Below are 21960 nucleotides of genomic sequence, written 5' to 3'. Positions count from 1 at the left end.
TTTTGAAAGTGAAAGGAATAGATTGATTTGGTTGGCAAGATTTAAAAAGTGTTTTCCTTGCTTCTAGCTCTGTTTTAGAACTCTTGAAGGGCAGAGCCGTGGGATTGGTAAGAGCAGCTAATGCTGACCCTCAGTGGACTTTCTGGTTTATTTGTTAAAGCTGGGGGCCTGAGGCTGTTAGCCCGTATCTGAATATCAGCTAAGGAGGAGTGCCTCCTTGGAGATTCCATAACTGAGTTTTTAGATTTCCCAACTCTCTGGTATTCTTTTTCCTCCTGTACTGGGTGGGGAGGCATTCAGTGGGTGGCTGCATTCTTTATCTGTTCCTTGCTCTGACCTGGGATAGCCATCAGGGTCCATAGTGGAAGGTTGTGGTACATGTGCCTTTGGTCTGTCCATCTTGCTTTGTAACTGCTTTGTTTTTTAATCTTCTCTTGAGCTGAGTGATCAGCTTCAAGACTGCTAATTACCTGTATGAAAAGCCAATGTGTTTTTCAGTATGTGTCATGAAGAGAGAGGATGGTATACTTCTCATTAGTGCTTACAGTTTGTGTAATTTGATGTCGTACTGACAGAAGCATCATCCTTCACTTTCACTGCAATTTTGAATGTGAAAGCTTCCCTGTTCACTCTCTTTAAGCTTGGGGATTGGTTTTGAAGCTTGATTATTTTCTTCTTCAGATTTTTGTAGAATTTAGGGGAAAAACATTCTCAGAAGTTCCTGTTGCTTATGTAACAGCAACTAAATGTTTTTGGGCAGCAGATTTCAGCTGGCGGATGTTAGCCTGTGTTTGTGTAGAAGGGCGTCCGTTCCCAGCTGATTCTCAAGCTTGTAAACATTTCCATTTGGATGTGGGTAGGAACATGTTGGTCCGTTGAGTTGCTTTACTTGTTGGGTAATTAGGCAGCTGACTTTTTCTGTAGGCTGTTACCTACTGCTTTGGAAAAACAGAATAGGACACATCTGTAAATTAGTCTGTAAGTTTTGGGGGAGATGAAACAGATGAATGAGTTTGCAGAGAAGCTTTGAACAAGCGTATGTCTCTGCTTTCCTCCTCTCCCTTCAGTTTTTTAATTAGTGAAACGCTACTTCCTACACCAAGCATTTTCTACTTGAATGAATGAGAACTTCTCTTCCTTCTCATCCTCACTGTGTTTAGTCCCCAGCTCACAAAATCACCGTGCCTCATTGATTTATACACCTAAGGTACCCAGTGTTTCTGCATGTGGAATTATGTGTTAGAGATGGGAGGAACTTTCACGATTACCTGAGTCAGCCCCTGCCATTCACAGTATGAGAAATGGAGGTCAGGAGCTTGTGACAGATTAGGAGATGCAGCACTATAGTGGTCTAGAGGTTAGGAGCGTGGATTTTGCAGTCAGATCTGGATTCAGATTCTGGCTCCCACTATTTACTAGCTGTGTGACCTTAAACAGGTACCTTAACTTAAACTTTAACCATGAATCTCTTCATTTGTAAAATAGATTAATGTGAGGATTAGCAGGGTACCCGGAACAGGGTAAGTAAACTCTTTTATAAGTACCAGCAAAGATGATGATGATGATGGTAGTTAATGTCCTTGTAGTTGGTAAGCTGTAAGATGTCAGAACTATAGAATTCAGGTGTTTACTTTTTGGATGAACAAATGAGAAGAACATCTCTTGAGGCGAGAAACAGGAGGTTGTGACTTACCTGTCAATGAGGTACATGTACGTTGTGTGATGTTGGAGAGTATGAGTTCTGAAAGGCAGTGAATGCATCTGTTTACCACCTGGTGTATTTCCAGGGTGTGCTTGAGAGAGAGAATGAGGGAGGGAGGCATAGATTTTAAAATGCCCTTGGTTGAGGTTCAGAAATGGATTTCAGATGCCAGGAAGCAGTTGGTAACAAGAGGATGAGATCAGTTGGTATAATTGGAGCTAGCTGATAATCCTTTTACTCTGTTCTCTGGACATTTACAGTGTTCCTATTTCTGTACAAACAAATGAGCTAGAAAATGACTAGGTCTCTCCATGGAAGTGTCCTGTGCCCCGCTGGGGAGGGAGGAGCACAGGGTGGGGAGAGTGGCATAGAGCCAGCAAGCAGTCAGTCCTCAGCCTTCATCTTTCCTGAGCCTTTTCTTGTAGTCGGTACTGGGGCAGTTTTGTTCTATTTAAATGTTTCTGGAGATTATTTTAGAATGTGATCTTTGGTTGTACCAGCGTTTGGGAAGGGGAACAGAAGGAAAGAAAGAGGAATGAGGAATATATTTTTAAAACCATGAACAGAGGTGGCCTGCAGCTTTGCCCTCCCGTGGGAGAGGCCGAGACTCTGTGGGCTTGTGGTTTTTACCCATTGCTACTTCCTGCTGACAGAGAGCCGGCCACAAAGACACCTGTTCCTGGGCCCATGTTTGATAGTTGCAAACACGCTTTTCGTCTTATTCAAGTCACTTAGAGGGAGAGTTGCTATCATGGAGGTTTTAACTTTAAACATCCAAAGTGGTGGTTATTTGAGTGGGCTCTGTTTCTTAAGTATTCTGCTATCGCTGCAAGTAAGGAGTAAAGATTTTGTTTCCTAGTTGTTTCCCATCTTGCATTACTGTTTTTTTCCTCTTGGTTGTTCCAAGTCAAGCGTGCCTGTTGGCTGGGGTGGTGTCAGTGAAAGACAAAGCGGATAGGACGTCTGCTCTGCGTCACCGCCTTACTACAGTGCTGCACGAGTTTATTCCCCCTCCAGCCCCACTCAGAGGCCAGTGAGCAGTGACTGTTTCCTTCAGAGGAGAAAGGGCAGATAGCTAGCAAGGGGCTGGGCTTCATCTCCCTTCTCCCTCGTGGCCGTCTTACTGTGGCCACCGCAGTCCACCATTCGTCAGAGGGCATGGCGTGTTTAAGGCAGGATCGATCACTTTAGCCATCTCACATTTTTGGGGCAACCTTATTAGTTCTTGGGTCTTTCAGATCAGTCTGAATTCTGGCCGTCTTCTAACCACAGCTAATCAAGCTCTGAACTGACTGTTTGCTGTTGTGGGGCGGGGGGGGGGGGTGCCTGCTGTGGGGCCTTTTTAAGTTATGTGGAGGATCAGAAAGCCAAGATCTCCGAGCTCTCCAGAGAGTTCATTTGGACTATTTATAGTTGTTGTTTTGTCCACAGTCTCTATCTAGACAACACACTCAAATATTTGTTGAATTGAGTCCTTTCCCTTTGTTGCCTTTCCTGTGCCTTCTGTGTGCATGCTTCGCATCTTCTCGCCTCAGCCCCTCGCACATGCTTGCTTTCTGCATGGCCTGGGCTCTGTGGAGACACATGCACACTACCTGCTCCTTGCTCCCAGTTATCCAAACCTGCAGAGCGACAGTTTGACTTTTAGGACACTATGCCCGAAAACCTTGAGTCTTTTTTCCCTAAATTAATTTACTTTTTCATTTCAAAGATTCTCAGGAAAAGTAGCCAGTTGAATTGCTCCTTATGACCAAATTATTAGCACCTGGGTTGTTCTATAATCTGTATTGATCTTATGAAACACCTGTATGTGTTTTTTGAATTTTGACATGTAATTTTATAGGAAAAGGTACTGTATAGTAGATGCCTGACTTTCTCTGGCTTAAATATGGTAAATATTTGAAGTCTCACGTGCATAGTAATATGCTCTGTTTCCACATTTACTAGAAGCAGCAATCATCATTATGCATTTCTGTTATGTGCCGTTTGTCTCCTCATGCATAGCTAGAAATGCTAGCATGTTTTAAAGCAACAGGTCTGTAGTTTTATGACAACTTTGTTTTTTAGCTTGGTTCAAGTGGGGAAATTAATTTTCCGTTCATGCATCGTATGATGTTATTAATGTATGTGGCCCTCTTTTTCTATTAAGAGAAATTCAGAATATGTGCAATTCAGGGAATAATGCCTCAAGTTTTTCTTAAATCTGTCATTTCTAATTTCAGAACAATTGTAATATCACCCAAATTTAGCTTGGCAATAACTTTTTAATAATTGGATGAAAAGCTGCCTCTTTAATCATTCTTTTAAATCCATTTTCAATGAATTGATCAAGGTAGGAGAATTTGCAAAACATTAGTTTTTTTTAACTTAGTAGTTGATTTTAAACTCAGTTGAGATCTAATCTTACCAACTATCTTAGTATTGTCAAACACTTGTTATGTTTGTTTTATGAAGCAGTATGTCTGAATTGAAAGTGAACTATCTTTATTAATATCCAAACAGAATAGTCCTCAACTCTTGTAAATTACCATTTTCAAAATGCGTGGGTACGTCCTCCTCTGCCTGGATGCATCTGAGTGCAGATTCAGTTTCCCTCGGCACCACTGACATGGTACTCGGAGAGGTTACGAGGGGACACCTTTCCCATGTAGCAGGATTGAGAAAGAGTTCTGTCATTTCAGAACACCGATACATTTTGCCTTTAAATAGCTCTAAGTTCTCTGCTAAAAACACTAATCAAGTTATAGCAGGTTCTGTACCATGTATGGCTCTGTATGGGATCTAGACTGTTAGAAGTGGGGATGAGGATTTTCCAGTGCTTCTAGCTGACTGATCCTAGTTTGTTTCCACCCAAGACAAATTTATCAGTAATTTTTTCTAATACTCTGTTCAGTGTGTATTATAAAGAACAAGAGTAACCTCCCAAGGATAAGTCAGGCCAGGGATGTTTTATGAATGGAAATTCCCCTTTAAAAATAAAATTTTTCATTTAAGAAGTTAGTACAGTGACATTTTACTGTCATTTATTATCAATATTTCAGAACTACTGAAAATATTGGAGTTTCTTTGACTCTGTAGCATTTTGATTTAATTATAAAATATGCAGATTTATTTGAAGTCTTTATTGCTCAAAACTTTCCCCCCAATTTTGAGATGCTTAAAAAAAACCCCAAAACTGCCACCTCTTCTAAGTTCCACTGTCATTGTTCTCAAGATGTTAATTTAAAGACAGTATTGGAAAATCATAACATTGAAGGCGGTATTTATCCCTGGGACATGAGAACCATTTTAACAATTTATAACACTGAAACCTTTCTAGCATCTGTTTCTAACACCTCTTTTCCCTGCCACTTATGGGAATAATCTAATAGTGCTTTTGTCGTGTAACGTGTCCAAGAAGGTGGGCTGTGTGTCACAGTGAAATAATTTCCAAGAGATACCACTCCAGGCCCTGGGATTTGTCCGGGTAAGTTCATCTGGCTCAGTAATGTCTGCATTTGTGTCAGAGCCCACTTGCCTATATTTAGTCTTTCCAAATGGTTTGCAGTTGGTTCAGTCCATTGGGCTGCTTGCTTTTTGGATGATGCAGGTTGGGGAAGATGAAGGAAGTTTAAGGGCTTGAATTTGGCAGTCTCTTTACCGGATATCTATTTTAACCCCTGCTGGTTGATTTACATAAAGCCCAGCTGTGTATGAATTTTTGTAAATTTCAAGTCTCTTATTCTTCTTACCATAGGGATAAGAATGTCAGCACTTATTGAATTTATGGTCTTGCTCTCCTGTGTCTGGACCTCCTGGCAGCTCACAGTTCCGTTTCCTTTGGATAACAGGATACAGCTGGCGGCAAAATTCTCACCTGTGGAATAGCCATTTGGAGTTTTCTTCTCCATATAGATCTTTGCAAAGCAGCAGAAACCATTTTTTACAGGAAACCACAAGCCTGTGTTAAACACCAAAAGAGAATTGAAATAACATGTGCATGTGTTCCTCTTCCCAGAGGGACCAAGCGTCATGTGAGAGCCTAAGTATAGTGTGAAGCAGCTCTTTGCCCTCGTCTGTGCTTTGAGATTGTCCAGTTAGAGGACGCTGAATTCCCCCACTCTGGTCCCTGTTACCTCTCTGGCTGATTGAGCAAGTTGGTCCAGGCTGAATTTCTCAACACTTGGCGGGATCCATACTACCTTTAATTAGAGTAACCTTCTGGGACTAGACTGATCTTAGATATTCTGATTTTGATTTTGGTAGATGGATTTTTGTTGTTACAGCTGTAGCTGTGGATCCTTTGCCATCAAATGGTACAGAAAAGCTGATGATTAATTTCTTTCTCTCACGTTCATATGAATCAAGTATTTCTTCAGTATTTATTGGGTGCTCAGCACTGTGCCAGGAGCGCTGATAGTGTAGAGGAGTGCTACAGAAGACATCTGCAATGTGGTAAACTAGAATAAACAAGGGGAAAAGGCAATAAGAAGAGAAATAAAGGAGAAAAAAAGACCAGACGGTATGTGACATTGCTGATGGAGTGGTTTAGATTGTCAGCAGTAATCCTATTAGCAGAATCAGCAAGGGTGGAGGGCATTATCATGAGCAGAGGTGTGAAGACTGGCCTGAGCATGGTGCGTGCAGATGGTGTGTGCAGGAGCTGGGTGGAAGATGTGTGCGGGGGAAGGAGCGCTGGATGGGGCTGCATAGACAATGCACTGAACACTGTTCCGAGGCACCAGAAGGGGTGTTAGGGGCATCCTGGCTGGCTTCTGAGGGTTCATCAAAGATAAAGGGCATATTTAATGGAGTACCATATCTGTTGGGGTCTACGTGTCCCTCATCAATACCCTTTATTTAGAGTTAGGGATCAGTCCAGTGATTAGGATGGTCCAAGAGACATGGGAGTTGAATGTGGTGTGAAGTTAGTGCTGAGATGGCTGGTCACGTGACTCACACCAGGCAGTAAGAACAGGAACTTAATTTATGGAGTATTTTCTTATCACCACTGCTGTGTTAAACATTTTACACACATCTTTTATTCTTATTTTCACATTTTACATATGAGAATAAAGGTTGGCAGTTAAGAAACTTGTCCAAGAAGTGCCAGAGTTACAGCTCAAATCCTGGTCTGTCTCCTTCTCTGACTTAGGTTGCCTTTCTCATTTTTGTCCTTACATTCTTCTCTTAGAGATTGTTAAAGAATTCTTAAAAGCTGGAAGGGTGTCTCCAGTCTGGATGAAGACTCCTCAATCATCTGTTCCTTTAATATCTTCATTCTGTATCAAAGAAGCTTCTGGAGAATTGGTGTAAAATAAATATGATACTGGATTTTTAACAAAGGAGATGTGGAGAGCGTCATCTCTGTTGGCAGCTTCCAGTCCCAAGCTGCCTGCGTGTGTGGCCCAGGGTGCAGGCTTCCACTTTTAAGCCTTACAGGTTGGAAGCTCTAGAAAAACTAAGACGGGAGTTCAGTGTGACCCAAAACTGTGATCACATTTTATTTTTAAGCTTTTTTATCCCTTTCTTGAATCAAGGCAGATCTTAGTGTCATCCCCCAGAACTTCCTAAAGAAAAGAGGTTGGTACCCCAGAAGAGCCTTTCCAAAGATTGCTTGCTACTGTGTAGGCAGAGAGGGAGTTACAGAATGAAAACTGCATTTTAGGGAGGTTGAGTCAGAGGAGCAAATGGAGCATGGGGATGTTTGCTCAAGGCACTAAGGCCCTGGCCCTCCAGTCTAGAAGCAGAGGCACGGAGACTGGCAGAGAGTCCTTGGGGAAGCGGGATGATGTGGCTGCTTCTGGGACCCCTTCTAATTGTAAGGTCCTCTGGCTGACGGATTTGGCTGGGGTTTGGACTGAGGATTCCAGGGCCTGTGCACATGGGTTGGGAAGCCAGACTTGCCTGCTGCACCTCAGGGAAGCTGTGGCGGGGTCTGACGCCTGGCCGTATTGGTTGTGACCTGCAACAGATACTTGTTCTGTCTGGGTTAGGGTTTAGGTTGCTTGATTACAAACTTCTTCCAGTGCTACTTTTTGTGAATCTTTGAGCCTGCAATTGTGAATGAACAGAACTTTGAGCTGAGCTTAAAAGGAAAAGAAAAAAAAAAGAAAAAACAAAGGTGGAGATTTGTTAGTGCCATTGGCATTATGTGGCTGTAATTTCCTTAGGGTAGAGCCATGTCACCGTGGTTTGTGTGCAGTCATGCATTGCTCAGCGCTGGGGATATGTCCTGTGAAGTGCGTTGTTAGGTGATTTTGTCATTGTGCAAACATCATAGTACGTACTTACACAAGCCTAGATGGTCTATGGTACTAATCTAATGGGACCACCATTGTATATGCCATCTGTTGTTGACCGAAACGCCGTTATGCAGCACATGACTTTATTTTCTTCTGTTTCCTTTCCTTGGTCTCTGAGGCCAGGCAGCTTTGAGGTACGTGAATGTACATGAGTGCCTCTCCCGACTCCCCTCCCATCATCCCCTGCTTGCGCCTCTCACTTATCTGTGTAAGTTGTTCTCAGCAACTCGCTGTGCTGCCTTGTCTTTGTACATGCTGTTCCTTCTGCTCTGTGCTGCTCCTCCCACGTCCACTTGGTCAGTCTTGCCTCAGGGTTGGCCTCCTCCAGTGAGCTCTGTCTGGGCCTCCACCTTCTAGAGAGTTTAGTGTTTCTTCCTGATCCTTGTAACATTTTTGTTATTACTCTTATCATACTGTAATATAATTACCTGTTTACATGTATATGTCCCTTACCTAATTGAGAGGGGCTGTGTATTATTTGTCTCTAAAGCTCAGCAACTGGCTGTATGTGGAATATTCTAGGGGCTCAGCAATATGAGGAGATTCTCTCCCATTATTGAGTCTTTTTGTGCCAGACAGACATTAGACACATATGTAAAGAAAAGGGGGCCCTAAGTACTGAAAAGATTATGGTGTACTCTCCCATGTGAATTTCAGAGTGAACTCTCGATGAGTGTGACAAAGTCAGAGTTCTGATTTTTAAGGTAAATTTCTTTAATTATTTAAATTAATTGATTAATTATTGTGATAAGAATTGTGATTTTTTAATTCCATGATAATTACTTTATTCGTGTGTGTATGTTTGCCTTAATTCAGCATCATTTGGTCTATTGGGTAAGCCAGCATTGATAAAGAATAAATCAAAAGAGTGAATATGGATGTTAGTGTTTATGGTTTTTGTTTTAATTTGCCTTATCCTTTTGTTTTACTGCGAGTATCTCCTTGTGTTGGACTCTTCGTTCTGGTCACGTCCTACCTACCTTCTGTGGGCCCTCCTCCCCCCTTACTCCAGTTGTGACCAGTACTTTGTTTTTTTCTTGGTGGGTTTTGAGTACCGTGTCATGTGATGGTGGCACAGAGCAAGGCTAACTGTGCCGTAAGAGAATCAGACACTCGTTATGGGTTCCATCACCATTGTTACCCAGAGTGTGGGCCATGATTCAAAAGCAAAAACATCCCCAGCTCTGGTCTCCTGATTTGGACTCGTTAATGGTGTAAGGGGTGGGGGGCATGCGAGAAGCTGCATTACTTAGCAAGGCCTCCAACTGCTGCTCCTGTGCACTGAGGTTTGAGAATCACTGCTTACAGCTAACTGCTCAGTTATTGATTACTGCAGCTTTAAACGGAAGTAGTCAGCTACCAGGCTCCTGTAAGATTTCCTCAGTCTGTTATTCAGGAAGTATACTTGGTACATGTAGTACTTTATGTTTTTTGTAGAACTTGGCATCCTCCACAGGAAGAGCCTGTTCGCTCCTTGTACCGTCCTCCTTTTCTGTAGTTCAGAATTCCCTGCTCCCGCTCCCAATAGGGCATAACGCTTTTATAACTACCGGCCTACACTCCTTAGGAGTGAAGGAAAGCGTCTTTGGATCCTGTTATTTTCCTTGAGGAAGAGCTGAACATTGTTTTACAAGAATCCACAGTGTGCATTGTAATTTCCATGTTAATCTTCACCCCCAATTTTTGTGGGTTTCAAAGGGTTTACTGTAGTCCAGTTTTAGCCAGGTCCCTGGCCATGGAAATTCATTTGAAGCACCTTGTGCCGTAGAAGGGCCCTGCTGGGAAAAATCCTCTATTTACACTTGGCTGAGTCTCAAACAGCTGCCCTCCTCTATTGGGTCTGGGGGTGGTTTGCACATCCTTTTTGTGGATTTGGAAGCTTCCCTGTTGTGAATGACAAAAATCATGTCAATGGAAGTGATAGGTTCCTCAGACCCAGACAGCTGTCTCCTTAGGAAATGGCCTGAGAACACCAAGCTAGCAGATTCACGAGTGTGCAGTTTGCAGTGTAATTCCTCATACGATGTTGGGGCTGGGATTTTTCCCCCTCCTCTTCAAGGATGTTTCTTGAAGAGGAGAGCTCCTGTTAAAGGCTTCTCTAGTATAATGTGTGGGTGTGGCTCAAGAATAGTGAGTTGGTTTACGTTTACGTACATATGGGTGCAGGTAATCTTGTTTTAATTGCCTTGCCTTTATAAGCTCTGGGGAGCCTTACTAAAGGTTGTAGATTTCCTCAGTTTGCACATTTAGGAAAAAAAGTCTTTTTATTCATTTCCAGTTCAGTTGTGATGCATTGAATGACGGGGGACTTAAAAAACAGATGTGCTGTGTATAATACTTTCTTCTTGATTATGAAAGTAATATCGTTCATTGTTTGAATAGTTATGATTAAGAAACACATCATTCAGGAATGAAAATTCCCTCTACTTCCAAGAAATATGTACACTTAACGTTTTGGTATTTGTTCCTCCACATGCTTTTCAGTGGTTATTTTGTTATAATTTAGAATTGTAATTTACCCACCGATGTGTTTTAAGACAGAAATGCATCTCTGGGTACCATTTAACCATTTACAGTTTTCAGAGTATTTTACTTGGAGTCTCCATTGAGACTTAGAAACTCTGCCAGGAGGAAGCAGTGTGCTTAAGCACTTTCCTTGGATTGCCGCTTTTAATTCTTCACTAACTCCATAGTGTAGGCGGGAGTTACTATTCTCTTTCTGCACGTACGGAGACTGTGGCTCAGACGAGTTAACTGAGTTGCTCAAGGTCGTCTAGCTAATCAGGAGAGAACTTGGGGTGCCCACCCATTTGATTTGATTTCTTTTCTAGAGAATATTTTGCAGCACCCTATGACTTTCCTGTATTGAGAAATCTTCTTTAGCCGAAAATATCTTTGAGACCTATAAAGCTGTTGAATGGGAACACGCTGCTTGTTTGGCTTATTAAGAGGTATTTTGTTAGCTTTCGACCAGGAGTTGGCACTGAGTCTAGCCTCTTGCCTCTTTTTGTGAATAAAATTTTATTGGAAGAGAGTCACACCCATTCATTTACATGTTGCAACAGAGACCATATGACCTGCAGAGCCTGAAATATTTGCCATCTAGCCCTGTACAGAAATGTTTGCTGACCCCTGCTGTGGACAGCAGTTTCTGTGGAGGTCTATAGTTGTTTTCTAGCTTCTAAGGTTTTGTGTTGATTTGTGCAGGCGCATTGGTTGGTGGAAATGCACAGTCTGTGCTCCTCTCATCAGCAGCACCCTGAGACTTCCTACGTGTGGGTGTTGTGGTGGAGTATAGATTTACATAATCGAGACAGCTGCGTTAAAATTGGATGAGTTTTATTTTGACATGAAGTGAATGTGTTACTGTTATACAATAGTAAACTATTAAATTTGTTTTCTTTCAGCACTTTGAAATAAAATGGAAAATGTGGGAAGAATAAAACTACTTAATTACTGTGCTCGTTATTATTTCACACCCCTCAAATTTATGACTTGCCAGAACTCCAGCAGGTTACTACCGAGTGGCAGATTTGGTGAACATACCTAAAACCACATTATTTCAGTCTGTGAATTTTGATGTTTCCTTTTTTTCATAGTCTTTCAAATGGTACACAGCCATTACTGTCCCACTGTGTCTGTCATGGGTTGTTCTTGTGTTAGATGAAAGCAGCCTGGTAAACTTGTGAACCTGCTCCATGTCATTCACTAGTTAGTGTGTAAGGAAGAAATGGTAGGGTTTTCTCTCTTAAAATTCCGTGATGAAATCATTGGATGAACATAGTGCATTTATTTAATTTTCCTTTGGGGAAAGTTTGATAAAAAATCTATTGACAAAGCAAAGACTTTAAATTGGTCTTGGAGTATGGGTTTGGTTCTTGTGTGTTTACTCTGCCCCAAAGACTGCCTTCCTGTCAAAGGCTCCTTCCTTTAGAACACAGTTCAAGTAAAATAAGCTTGTTTAAATGTGTAGAATAAGTTAATTTACATTATTTGTAGCAAGTTTTTTGATGGTTTAGCATCAGAACACTGAGTTCTCAGTTTTGGGGCGAGTTTGAGGGTCTGGAACACCTTTCACCTGTTACCTCTTACTTGCTGTCGTCATCTCTTTCAGTTTTTGGGTGAGTGTCATCTCAGAGAGGCCTTGCCTCAGCACCATATTTAATACGGTATCCTCTTCATTTTCCATTTCCTCTTTTATTTTTCTCCATAGTGCTTATCACTAGTGAAAACCATTTAGTCTGATGTTGTATTTAGCTGTGTGACTCCTAGAATGAGCTCTGTGAAGCTTCTGTTCCCTCAGTGCCTGGAGGAGGATGGTGCCTGGCACGTTGTATACGCACAGAGATAGTTGAATTGAAGTCAGGGCGAGTCCATATTGTCTGTAGAATGAGGGCTAGAGGTAGGGCAAGTCAGTTTGTAGATTGAGATCATTAGCAGGAAATCCTCTTATGCTGTGGGGATAAAACACGTGTTTGGGCATCAGACTGGGTTTGAATCTGGACTTTTCCATTTCTTGACATTGGTGTAAAATAACTTAATCATTGAAAGACTCAATTTTTCACCAGTGAAATGGGAAAATAATATCTTCTTATGGGGATTAAATGTGATGTTGAATGTAAAGCTCTAGAAATGTTAGTCCTCTCTTTGCCCTTGTGTGTCAGCACTGAAGAAGCCTAAAGGTGAGCTGAATTTACCAATCTCTTGCTTCTGGGGTCATTGCCTTGATGACATTTGACAAATTTATTCTTTCAATAGCCTGTGTTGCCAGCATAACAATGACCCGTCCCTTTGACCAGTGTGCGAGGACAGACGCTCTGTCATCCCTCTTTAATCCTCATACCAGAGCAGCTTGGTTTTGCCTGTGAAATATGTTTTAGGTGAGTTCATAATTCTAAACAGTTTAGACGGCGTCAGCCCTTCCTTAGGGCCATGTCAGTTTTACCAGCTTTTCCCTCCAAACGCAGCGAGAGCCTCTCAGGTCATTTGATGTTTGTGGTCCTTACATAGTCCTCCTAAGTTTCTTGGCAAATCAGGAGACATCACAGGGCAAGTCACTAGTTTGTCTCCATAGATTTTTCCAATCCTTATGGAGCACCAAAGGTTAATTCCTGTTTCAGTTTCCACTGATAGCTCTTCTAGCTTGTGATGACAGGAGCACGTCAGAAGTTAGTTAAGGCAAATTGGTTCCTAAATTTATAGGTTCTTTCAGTCCTTTGGCCCAGGCAAGTCTGAACAGGACCTGGAAAGCCGATTAAAAACCAGTGAGCACAGTGAGCTTTATTTTAAATTAAATGGATATTTAATGCATTGAGAAAGTTTTCAAGCGCTTCAGTCTTTCTTTTTCAGCCATGGCTTGCTATTTGAATCTGATGGTCTGGAAATCTTTACTTTTCTACTAAAAGAGTTGGTTATTGCTGTACTTCTCAAGTTTGGTTTTCAGTGTGGATTTCTGCAGGTGATTTTAGCTCCTATGGGTACAAATCATTAAGTGGAAGCAGGCAGGAAGGAAAGCGTGCCCTGAGCTAGGAAGGCTGTTACAGAGTGGGGGTGAACCAGAGAATGAATGAGGGTGGGCCTGGAGGTAGTCAGTCGGTGTGGGGGAGCCACTGAGCTGCCAGCATCCTGCTGCCTTTGTCCAGCAGAACACTTGAAACCTGGGGCCTGCAGCTGGTTGGGGATGGTTGGGTTTTGGAGCCTGGTTATAGATTTTTTCCCCTCCAAGTGTGTGTCACCTGCCTTTTGGGTAAGCCTTGATCTCAGACTTAGGCAGCCTGACCAAATTGGCAGATCCCTGAAGATTTTAATATTGAGAGGACTCCAAGTTATGCTTGGTCGGTAAGGCATTGCTCTTTATCTAAACAGTTAGTCATTGGTAACTTATGGTTTATGCTGATTGAATTTCAATTCATTGTTAGTTTTTTGTGATCTGGCATAACACAAAGTATGAGATTTTATCTATTTTTTTGCATGTATGAATGACATTCCTGTACTGTTGTTTATATATAGCTGGTTAGTATGTGCCTTAATTTGATCTAGTACCTCTTATGCTTAAATTCAGGGTGTTTGGCAAAGCACCTGCCATTCTGAGGTCCGTGATTCTGGACCATGATATTTTGGCCTAGGTGAAGTCCTGGTCAGATCACCAAGTTAAACTTTTAAGTACATACTATTATTAATATTCACGAACATATACAGTGCTGGAAGTCTTCTCTAAAGTTCTTCATAAGATTGTTGTGAGAATTTGTTTAGCGAAGGTAATAATAGGGAATTCAGCTATTAGTTTTGAGGAGGGTAACAACTTTTAGTCGTTGGAGGCCAGCTGTCGCCTCCCTCCTCTGAGAGACAGAGAGGAGGAGAGGTCTGGGGGCTGTCTGCCACCCTCCTTTCCCCTGAGCTCCCTGGAGAGACTGGGAGCAGGCCCTGGGGAAGCGGTGTTGTCAGGTTGAGAAATTAGATAAAAAGGTAACAACATACACTGTTTTTGCTTTGGCAGCTGCTTAAGTATCCTGTTGGTTGTTGAAACTGCTGTGACATTGAAGCCTTTTGTCTGTAGTTTTAAATCAGAAAATCTTTCTCCCCACTTGAACAGATTGAATGTGGGCTACAAGGAATTCTGCAATCCTTGTGACCTTCGCTTTCCCAAACCTCTAAGGAAAGCTGGGGACACAGTCATCTCAGACTTCTGATTGCGCTCATGTAGCTGTGGCTGACATCCAGGACTTTAGGTGGTTTTCATATTTTGACAACTTTTAATTTTATTGTCATTTATTTCCTTTGTTCTCATTTATTTCTTCCATTTCTATTTCAGTGTCCTGGGTCATGAAACTTAATCCACAACAAGCTCCATTATATGTGAGTAAATCACGAGATTTCTTTTTTATTTTGTACTTATCTGTGCTGTTCACTTGTTCTGATAAACTCACGAATCACTTATGTGATTATCAAAGGAATTTTTAACCATCTATACATGAATTTATTGACTTCGTACACTTTAGAAATTGAATTTGATTTAGTAACTCTAGCTCGCTAATAAATGCATCATACTGAGCTGAGAACAAATAATACTTGTAGGACTTGGGAGGTGATGTAGTCAGAGTGGTGAGAGACACGTACAAAACATTACATTGCCCTGCACTGTGATCCTGTGGCTTCTTATTTTTATGCAGTGCATTTCTGTAAAAGTAGTCTGAGATCTCCCTGCTGCCATTGTGAGTTACCCCCTGTTGCAACTAGGTGGCACTCTGTCATCGGCAAGAGTGCTGCTTAATTAGGACTTGCTGAAAGCCGATATCATCCTTCTAAAGTGAGGGAATTATAAGAGGAAATGGATCAGGGAATTGATCAAGCCTGGAAAAGGTAGGTGACTCTAGGTGACTCTTCGTTGTGTTGTGAGAGTGAATTAGCTGAATCGGGGTGGTGAAAAGTGCCTGTTTGAGGAGGAGCCAGCGTGGAGGTGTGGACAGTTCGAGCTGGGAGAGGCTGGTGGAAGTTGGAGGAGTGTGGTCTGGAGAAGGTGAGAAAAATGTCTTTGATGGGACTGGACTCGAGTCAGGCCTTGAAGATTAAAGAGCATTTAGTTGGGTGAAAAGTCCTCAGAATTTGTTCGAGACAAAAGGCGAGTGGTAGAGGGATGAGTGGCAGTGAGCGTGGTGTTCAGCGAGCGGTGGGCGGGTGGAAAGCCTGGCCCTGCTGAATTGTGGTAGGGAGTAATGGGAGGGTAGTCTGAAAAGGTGGTTGAAGCTCCATTGTGAAGACAGACAAAGGTGTGGGGGCATTATTTTGTCACCGCAGAGGAGCCTTTGAAGGCGTTTATTTTAAATCTGCTGTTCATTTTATGCATTTATTTATTTTAAACCATGCAATGTTAATAATAGTCTTATACCTTTCTAACATAGAACATTCATATGATCACTCTCCTGTGTAGATGATTTTTATGTTAAATGTAACATCAAGAAAAATATGTGTTCTTAGAAGATATTGTATGAAATTATTTTCTTTCCAGACTATTTCGAGACAGTTTATGTTCAACAGTAGGTTTGCCTGTGAACTGAATACCTTAGACTTTTAAAAACAGCTTTATTGAGAAGTAATTCACACACAATAAAATTCACCCATTTAAAGTATATGATTCAGTGGTTTTTAGTATATTCACAGTTGTGTAGTCATAACCGTTATCTAACCTCAACATTTTCATCACCCCAAAAAGAAACCCCCTGCCCATTAGCGATCACTCACCATTCCCCTCCCCCTCTCAGCTCCTGGCAACCACTTTATCCGCTTTCTGTCTTTATGGAATTACCTGTTCTGGAAATTGCGTATAAATGGAATCATACAGTATGTGGCCTTTTGTGGCTGGCTTCTTTCACTTTAGCATAATGCATTTAAGGTACATGTTAGAGCAAGTATCAGTGCTTTGTTCCTTTTTATTGACAAATATTTCATTGAATGGATATACCACATTTTATTTATCCACTCATCAGTTGATTAGGCATTTGGTTTGTTTCTACTTTTTAGCTATTATGAATAATGCTGCTGTGAACAGCTATTTTTTCTGTAGGCATATATTTTCATTTCTCTTGGGTATATACGTAAGAGAAGAATTGTTTGGTTACGTGATACCCCTTTGTTTAACATTTTGAGGAACTGCCAGACTGTTTCCACAGTGGCTGCAGCATTTTATGTTCCCACCATCAATGTTGAAGGTTGCAGTTTCTCCATATTCTTGCCAATACTTGATATTGTCTGACCTTTTGATTGTAGCCATCCTGGTGAGTGTGAAGTCATATCTTATTGTGGTTTTGATTTCCATTTCCCTTATGGCTAATGAATTTGAGCATAGTTTCAGGTGCTTATTGGCCATTTATGTATATTTAGAGAAATATACATAAATAGAGTTAGAGAATCTACATATAATATAGAGAATATACATATAATAGATTTAGAGAATCTCTTGACCATTTTTAAATTGGGTTTTCTTCTTTATTATTGAGTTTTAAAGGTTCTCTGTGTATTCTGGATACAAGTCCCTTATCAGATATACGATTTGCAAAAATTACCTCCCATTCTGTGGTTTATCATTTTATTTTTATAATGGTATCCTTTGAAGCCCAAAAGTTTTAAATTTTGATGATGTCCAGTTTGCCTGTTATTTTTTCTATTGCTTGTACTTTTGGTATCATATCTAAAGAGGCTTTGCCTAACTCAAGATCATGAAGATTTACTCCTGTGTTTTCTTCTAGGAGTTTTATAATTTTAGCTCTTACATTTAGGTATATGGTTCTAGAGTTAGTTTTTGTGTATACTGTAAGGGAGGGATCCAACTTCATTCTTTTAAATGTGGATATCTAGTTGTCCCAGCACCATTTGTTGAAAAGACTATTCTTTCCCTATTGAATTTTCTTCGGCACCCTTGTTGAAAATCAACTGATTATAAACGTAAGGCGTTGTTTTTGGACTCTCAATTCTATTCCTTTCCTTTGGGTCATCTTTAATTTCTTTTAACAATGATTTATAGTTTTCAGTGTATAAACCTTGTACTTTTGTGAAATTTATTCTTGTGAAATGTATTCTTTTTGATGCTATTGTAAATTATATTGTTATCTTAATTTCCTTTTCAGATTTTTCATTGGTATTGTGTAGAACTACAGTTGATTTTTGTATGTTGATCTTATAACCCACAACCTTGCTGAACTTGCTTATTAGCTACTAGTCTTTTAGTGGATTCCTTAGGATTTTCTATATACAAGATCATATCATCCGAAAATAGAGATAGTTTTTTTTCTTTCTAAAACAAATGTCTTTTATTTCTTTTTTCTTACCTAATTGCCCTGAGTAGAACCTCCAGTATAGCATTGAATAGAAGTGGCAAGAGCAGACATCCTTGCCTTCTTCTAATCTTGAAGGGAAAGCAGTAGTCTTTCACCATTACGATTAAGTATGATGTCGTTAGCTGTGGGTTTTTTATAGATGCCTATATCAGGTGAAGAAGTTCCCTTCTGTTCCTAGTTTGAGTATTTTTATTGTGAAAAAGCATTGGATCTGTCAAATGTTTTTTCTGTGCCTGTTGAGATGATCGTGTGGGTTTTTTCTTTTATTCTGTTAGTGGTATATTGCATGGATTGATTTTGAGTGTTAAACCAGCCTCGCATTCCTGGGATAAATTCCATTTGATCATGGTGTATAATTCTTTTTAGATTTTGCTGGATTTGGTTTACTAGTATTTTGTTGAGGATTTTTGTGTCTATACGTAAAATATATAATCTGTAGTTTTCTTCTGATGTCTTTGTCTGGTTTGGGCCATTGAAAGTTTTTGATTAGGGGCTGATGTAACTTAAGTAGTCGTGGTAGGCACAGTAATGACTCCCCAAGTGTGTCCATGTCTTAATCTCCAGAACCCGTGAATATTTATCTTACTGCATGGTAGAAGGGACTTCATAGATTTAATTGTTAAGGATCTTGAGATGGGAGATTATCCTGAATTATCTGGGTAGCCTAGTGATGTCACAAGGATGTTTATAAATGAGAGAGAGGAGAATCGTAAGTCAGGAGAGATTTGTCGATGCTGTGCTGCTGGCTTTGACGAAGGAGGAAGGGGCCATGAGCCAAGAAACGCAGCTCTAGAAGCTGGAAGAACAAGGGAACAGTTCTTCCTTAGAGGCTCCAAATGAATGCAGCCCTGTGGACGTGTTTATTTTAGCCCAGTGAAAGTTGTTTCACACTTCTGACCTCTAGAATTGTAAGATAATGAGTTTGTGTTGTTTTAAGCCTCTGCATTTGTGGTAATTTGTTGTAAGAGCAATAGAAAACTAATATAGTCGTGGTTTGGGAAAATTAATTTCTAGTACTGTGAAGGATAATTTAGAAGGAGAAAGTAGAGGCAAAGAGATCAGTTAGAAGCTTTCTGATTGTGCTGTCATAGAATCTGAGAACTTTAAAGTTAATAAAGATTTTAGCTATTATCTGCTTCAACGTCTCCATTTTATTTTATTTATTTATTTATTGTCTTTTTGCTGAGGAAGATTCTCCTGAGCTAACATCCATTACCAGTCTTCCTCTTTTGTATGTGAGTCGCCACCACAGCATGGCCACTGACAGAGAGGAGTGGTGTAGGTCCGCGGCCAGGAACCAAACCCAGGCCGCCGAACCGGAGTGTGCTGAACTTAACCACTAGGCCAAGGGGGCTGGCCCAACTTCTCCATTTTAGAAATGAGGAAATGAGTTTTGAAGATGATGTGATGAGGTGGCACAGCTAATAGGTAATAAAATTATGATTTAAATCTGTATTTTCTGGGCTTAGTCGTAGAAACCACTGTAAAGCTTGTTAAGCTTAAAAGAGCTTCGTTCTGTTAGGGAAGCAAGGTTCTTTAGACCCAGTTCTGAGGAACGTTCTTATATTCATTAATATGACTAGGTCTTTAATTAGGCGGGCTCTACTCTGTAGAAGAATATTTTAAACTTCAGATTTCAGGTGTGTCTATCAGCAGTAATACTTAATGGGGTGATTTGCTATTCTTTCTTTGAAAGGAGAGTGACGGTATCTTCATTGTGAGTGAACTAAGTGCAGTGCAGGGTTTGTGCTATTTTGGTGAAGTAAAGTAACCGTCATGTGAGAGTCCTTTGGAGGGGGCGCCTCTGCACTTGGAGGAGGAAGTCATAAGCAAGGAACAGAAGAGGGTGTTGACATCTTTCCTTTAGTCTGTAGTTGGGATCTGCTACAGATGACTATCATCAGAGGAGAGAAAACTCCTAACAAGTAAGGAAAAACACTGGATCCTGAGAAGAAGTTTATGAGTTAAGAAAAATAAGCTGGATTCCAAATAAATATTTTAGTCCGTCTTTGAATAAAAACGTGTCCAGAATAAGACGCAGTAGTTAAAAATGTAAGAAAAGTTCCAAACCACAGATGTCAGTACTGTTGAGTGTTTAAATGAAGCTGTTTTAATGAATTGTTTTTGATGAAATGTTCACAATGGAGTGTGCAAGATGCTGGCCTGGAACGTTTAGAGACCAGTATCTTAAAACAGCTGTGCCTTGGTTTCCTTGTCTGTCAACTCTGTGATTCTACCCGTTTCACCTTTGTGCTAGGCAAGCTAGTTACATCACTGAGTCAGATATTTTTCTCAGCCTCCACAAAGGTATTGATTATTGCTAGATGAATTTATAAGAGTTGAAGTTTCAATGCCATTGGGTGGTAGTGATAGAAACTTCGGCAAGTTTAGTAATAGCTTTCTAGATGGTGAGGGCCTAGATAGTTCAGTGGGAGTAAAAATGGAGAGGCAGTGGTAGATGCAAGAAATATTGTAAAAGCAGCAGCAGCATCAAATGCTTTATTAAGTACGAGGAGTGAAAGAGAAGGATGAATGACAGTTGATTGAGAATTTGGGCGTGAATGACAGCTGATGCCATTGCCAGAGATGGAAAAAAAAGAAGATAATGAGCTTGTTGTCTAAACATGTTGAAGGGTGTATGGATGTTCTCCTGACAGCTGGAGATGTGGGCTCAGAATTATGGAGCGAGGAAGTTGGCTTTGAAGTAGGGATAGTTTAAGTCGTCTCTAAGAAATTGATACTTCTGACTATGAGAATAGATGAGCTCTTGGAGAAGATAAAAGAGTGGATGGAATTAGAATCGTGGACTATGGCAGAGAAGGCAAAGTTGAGTCAAGAGGAGGGTTGTTCCAGAAATCTGGGTTACATTTGAGCTTTCAACATTTTATTCTTGGAGTTCTTTCATTTCAATCACACATGAGATCAGAAGTGAATTTGGGGGTGGAGCTGTGGAATTCTTTCATTTAGGTGCCTGCTTTGTGCCAAGTCCTGTTCTGGATGCTGGAGATTTAGCCATGAGCCAAACAGAAAGGTTCTGGTTCTCATGGTCCTTGCATTATAGTGAGGAGAAGGCAGACAACTCACAAGCAAGAAACATATCAGGAAGAAAAACTTTGTGAAAATAAGTAAGACAGGAGGATGTGATAGTGTCTGACTGGTGTTATTGTAGGTTGAGTGGTCTGGGAAGCCCTCTGCGGGACATCCCATTAAGCTGAGTGCTGGCCCACAGTGTTCTAGCCCAAGAGAAGAAGTGCAGAAGCTCTCAAGTGACGGCTGGCTTTCAAAATGTCATTTCTTTACGTTCACAAAAGGACTAATAGTAGTAAGTTTAATAGTAATTTGCAGGACCTCACAGACCATGGGGTAGTCTCCCTGGGCCTGCCTTCCATCACATCTGAATCCCAGCACAGCAGCCATCTCTGAGCGTACCCTGAACTGGAGAACCTCCATGCTTTGGGATACTGGGATATCCTAATGTGGAGCTGCTGGCCCCGGGCAACCTGGCTTCTTAGGCAGTTTAAATATAGTATTGTGGACTGCCCATTTGAGGAAAAATAGTTTGAGTGCTTTGTACTCATCCTTAAGGTCCATGTTTTCTATGAAAATTGGATATTCTTGAATCAAGGAACATTTTTTAGCAGATTTGGCGCTCACTTATCAGAGTAGAGTATAATAAAAAAATTCTGTGTTTTTATATTCTTTCATGGTTGAATTGCTTCTTGAGAGAAAACAACATTTTAAAAACTTACTACTATTACTCCATTTGTGAATCTAAATAACTGATGTATATTATGATTTAAGATTAGTCCATTGACTTTCTAGTTTTCTGTGAATATTTCACCTACTGGTGCAACACTTATTTGCATCACCTGTAACCTTTCTAGATGACAACGTCTTAAAAACGAGCTCATTTAGTATGCTTATCCTAGTTTAAAAAGCACAATTGCATATATTATGTCATTCGGTTCTCAGAACAACCTCGTGAGGGTGGAGGAAGCTGCGTTCTTACTTCATCATACTCGAGGAAACAAAAGCTCAGAACTGCTCATCTTGTAAATACAAAAAGTAGGGCTTTACCCAGAAATTGTAACTCTCAAATCCATTTTCTTTCTTCTGCACTTGCTTGTAGAAGCAATTGTAGGTT

General features: G+C 40.8%; 1 protein-coding gene across 18 annotated transcripts in view; it reads left to right on the top strand.

Annotated features, from left to right (window-relative positions):
- Positions 1 to 21960, top strand: part of AKAP13 (A-kinase anchoring protein 13) — a 323232-nt gene that overhangs the window by 71229 nt on the left and 230043 nt on the right. For all 18 annotated transcript variants that reach the window (XM_070618286.1, XM_070618278.1, XM_070618307.1 and 15 more), the window contains exon 2: positions 14798 to 14841. In XM_070618286.1, coding sequence (XP_070474387.1) covers positions 14809 to 14841 — 33 coding nt within the window. In that variant the 5' untranslated portion in view covers positions 14798 to 14808. The remainder of the gene's footprint in view (positions 1 to 14797; positions 14842 to 21960) is intronic.

Source organism: Equus przewalskii, chromosome 1 (genome assembly GCF_037783145.1).
Source record: "Equus przewalskii isolate Varuska chromosome 1, EquPr2, whole genome shotgun sequence".
Taxonomy (NCBI): Eukaryota; Metazoa; Chordata; class Mammalia; order Perissodactyla; family Equidae; genus Equus; species Equus przewalskii.
The sequence above is the reverse complement of the archived record's forward strand: the minus strand, read 5'-3'. Positions and strand labels throughout refer to the sequence as shown.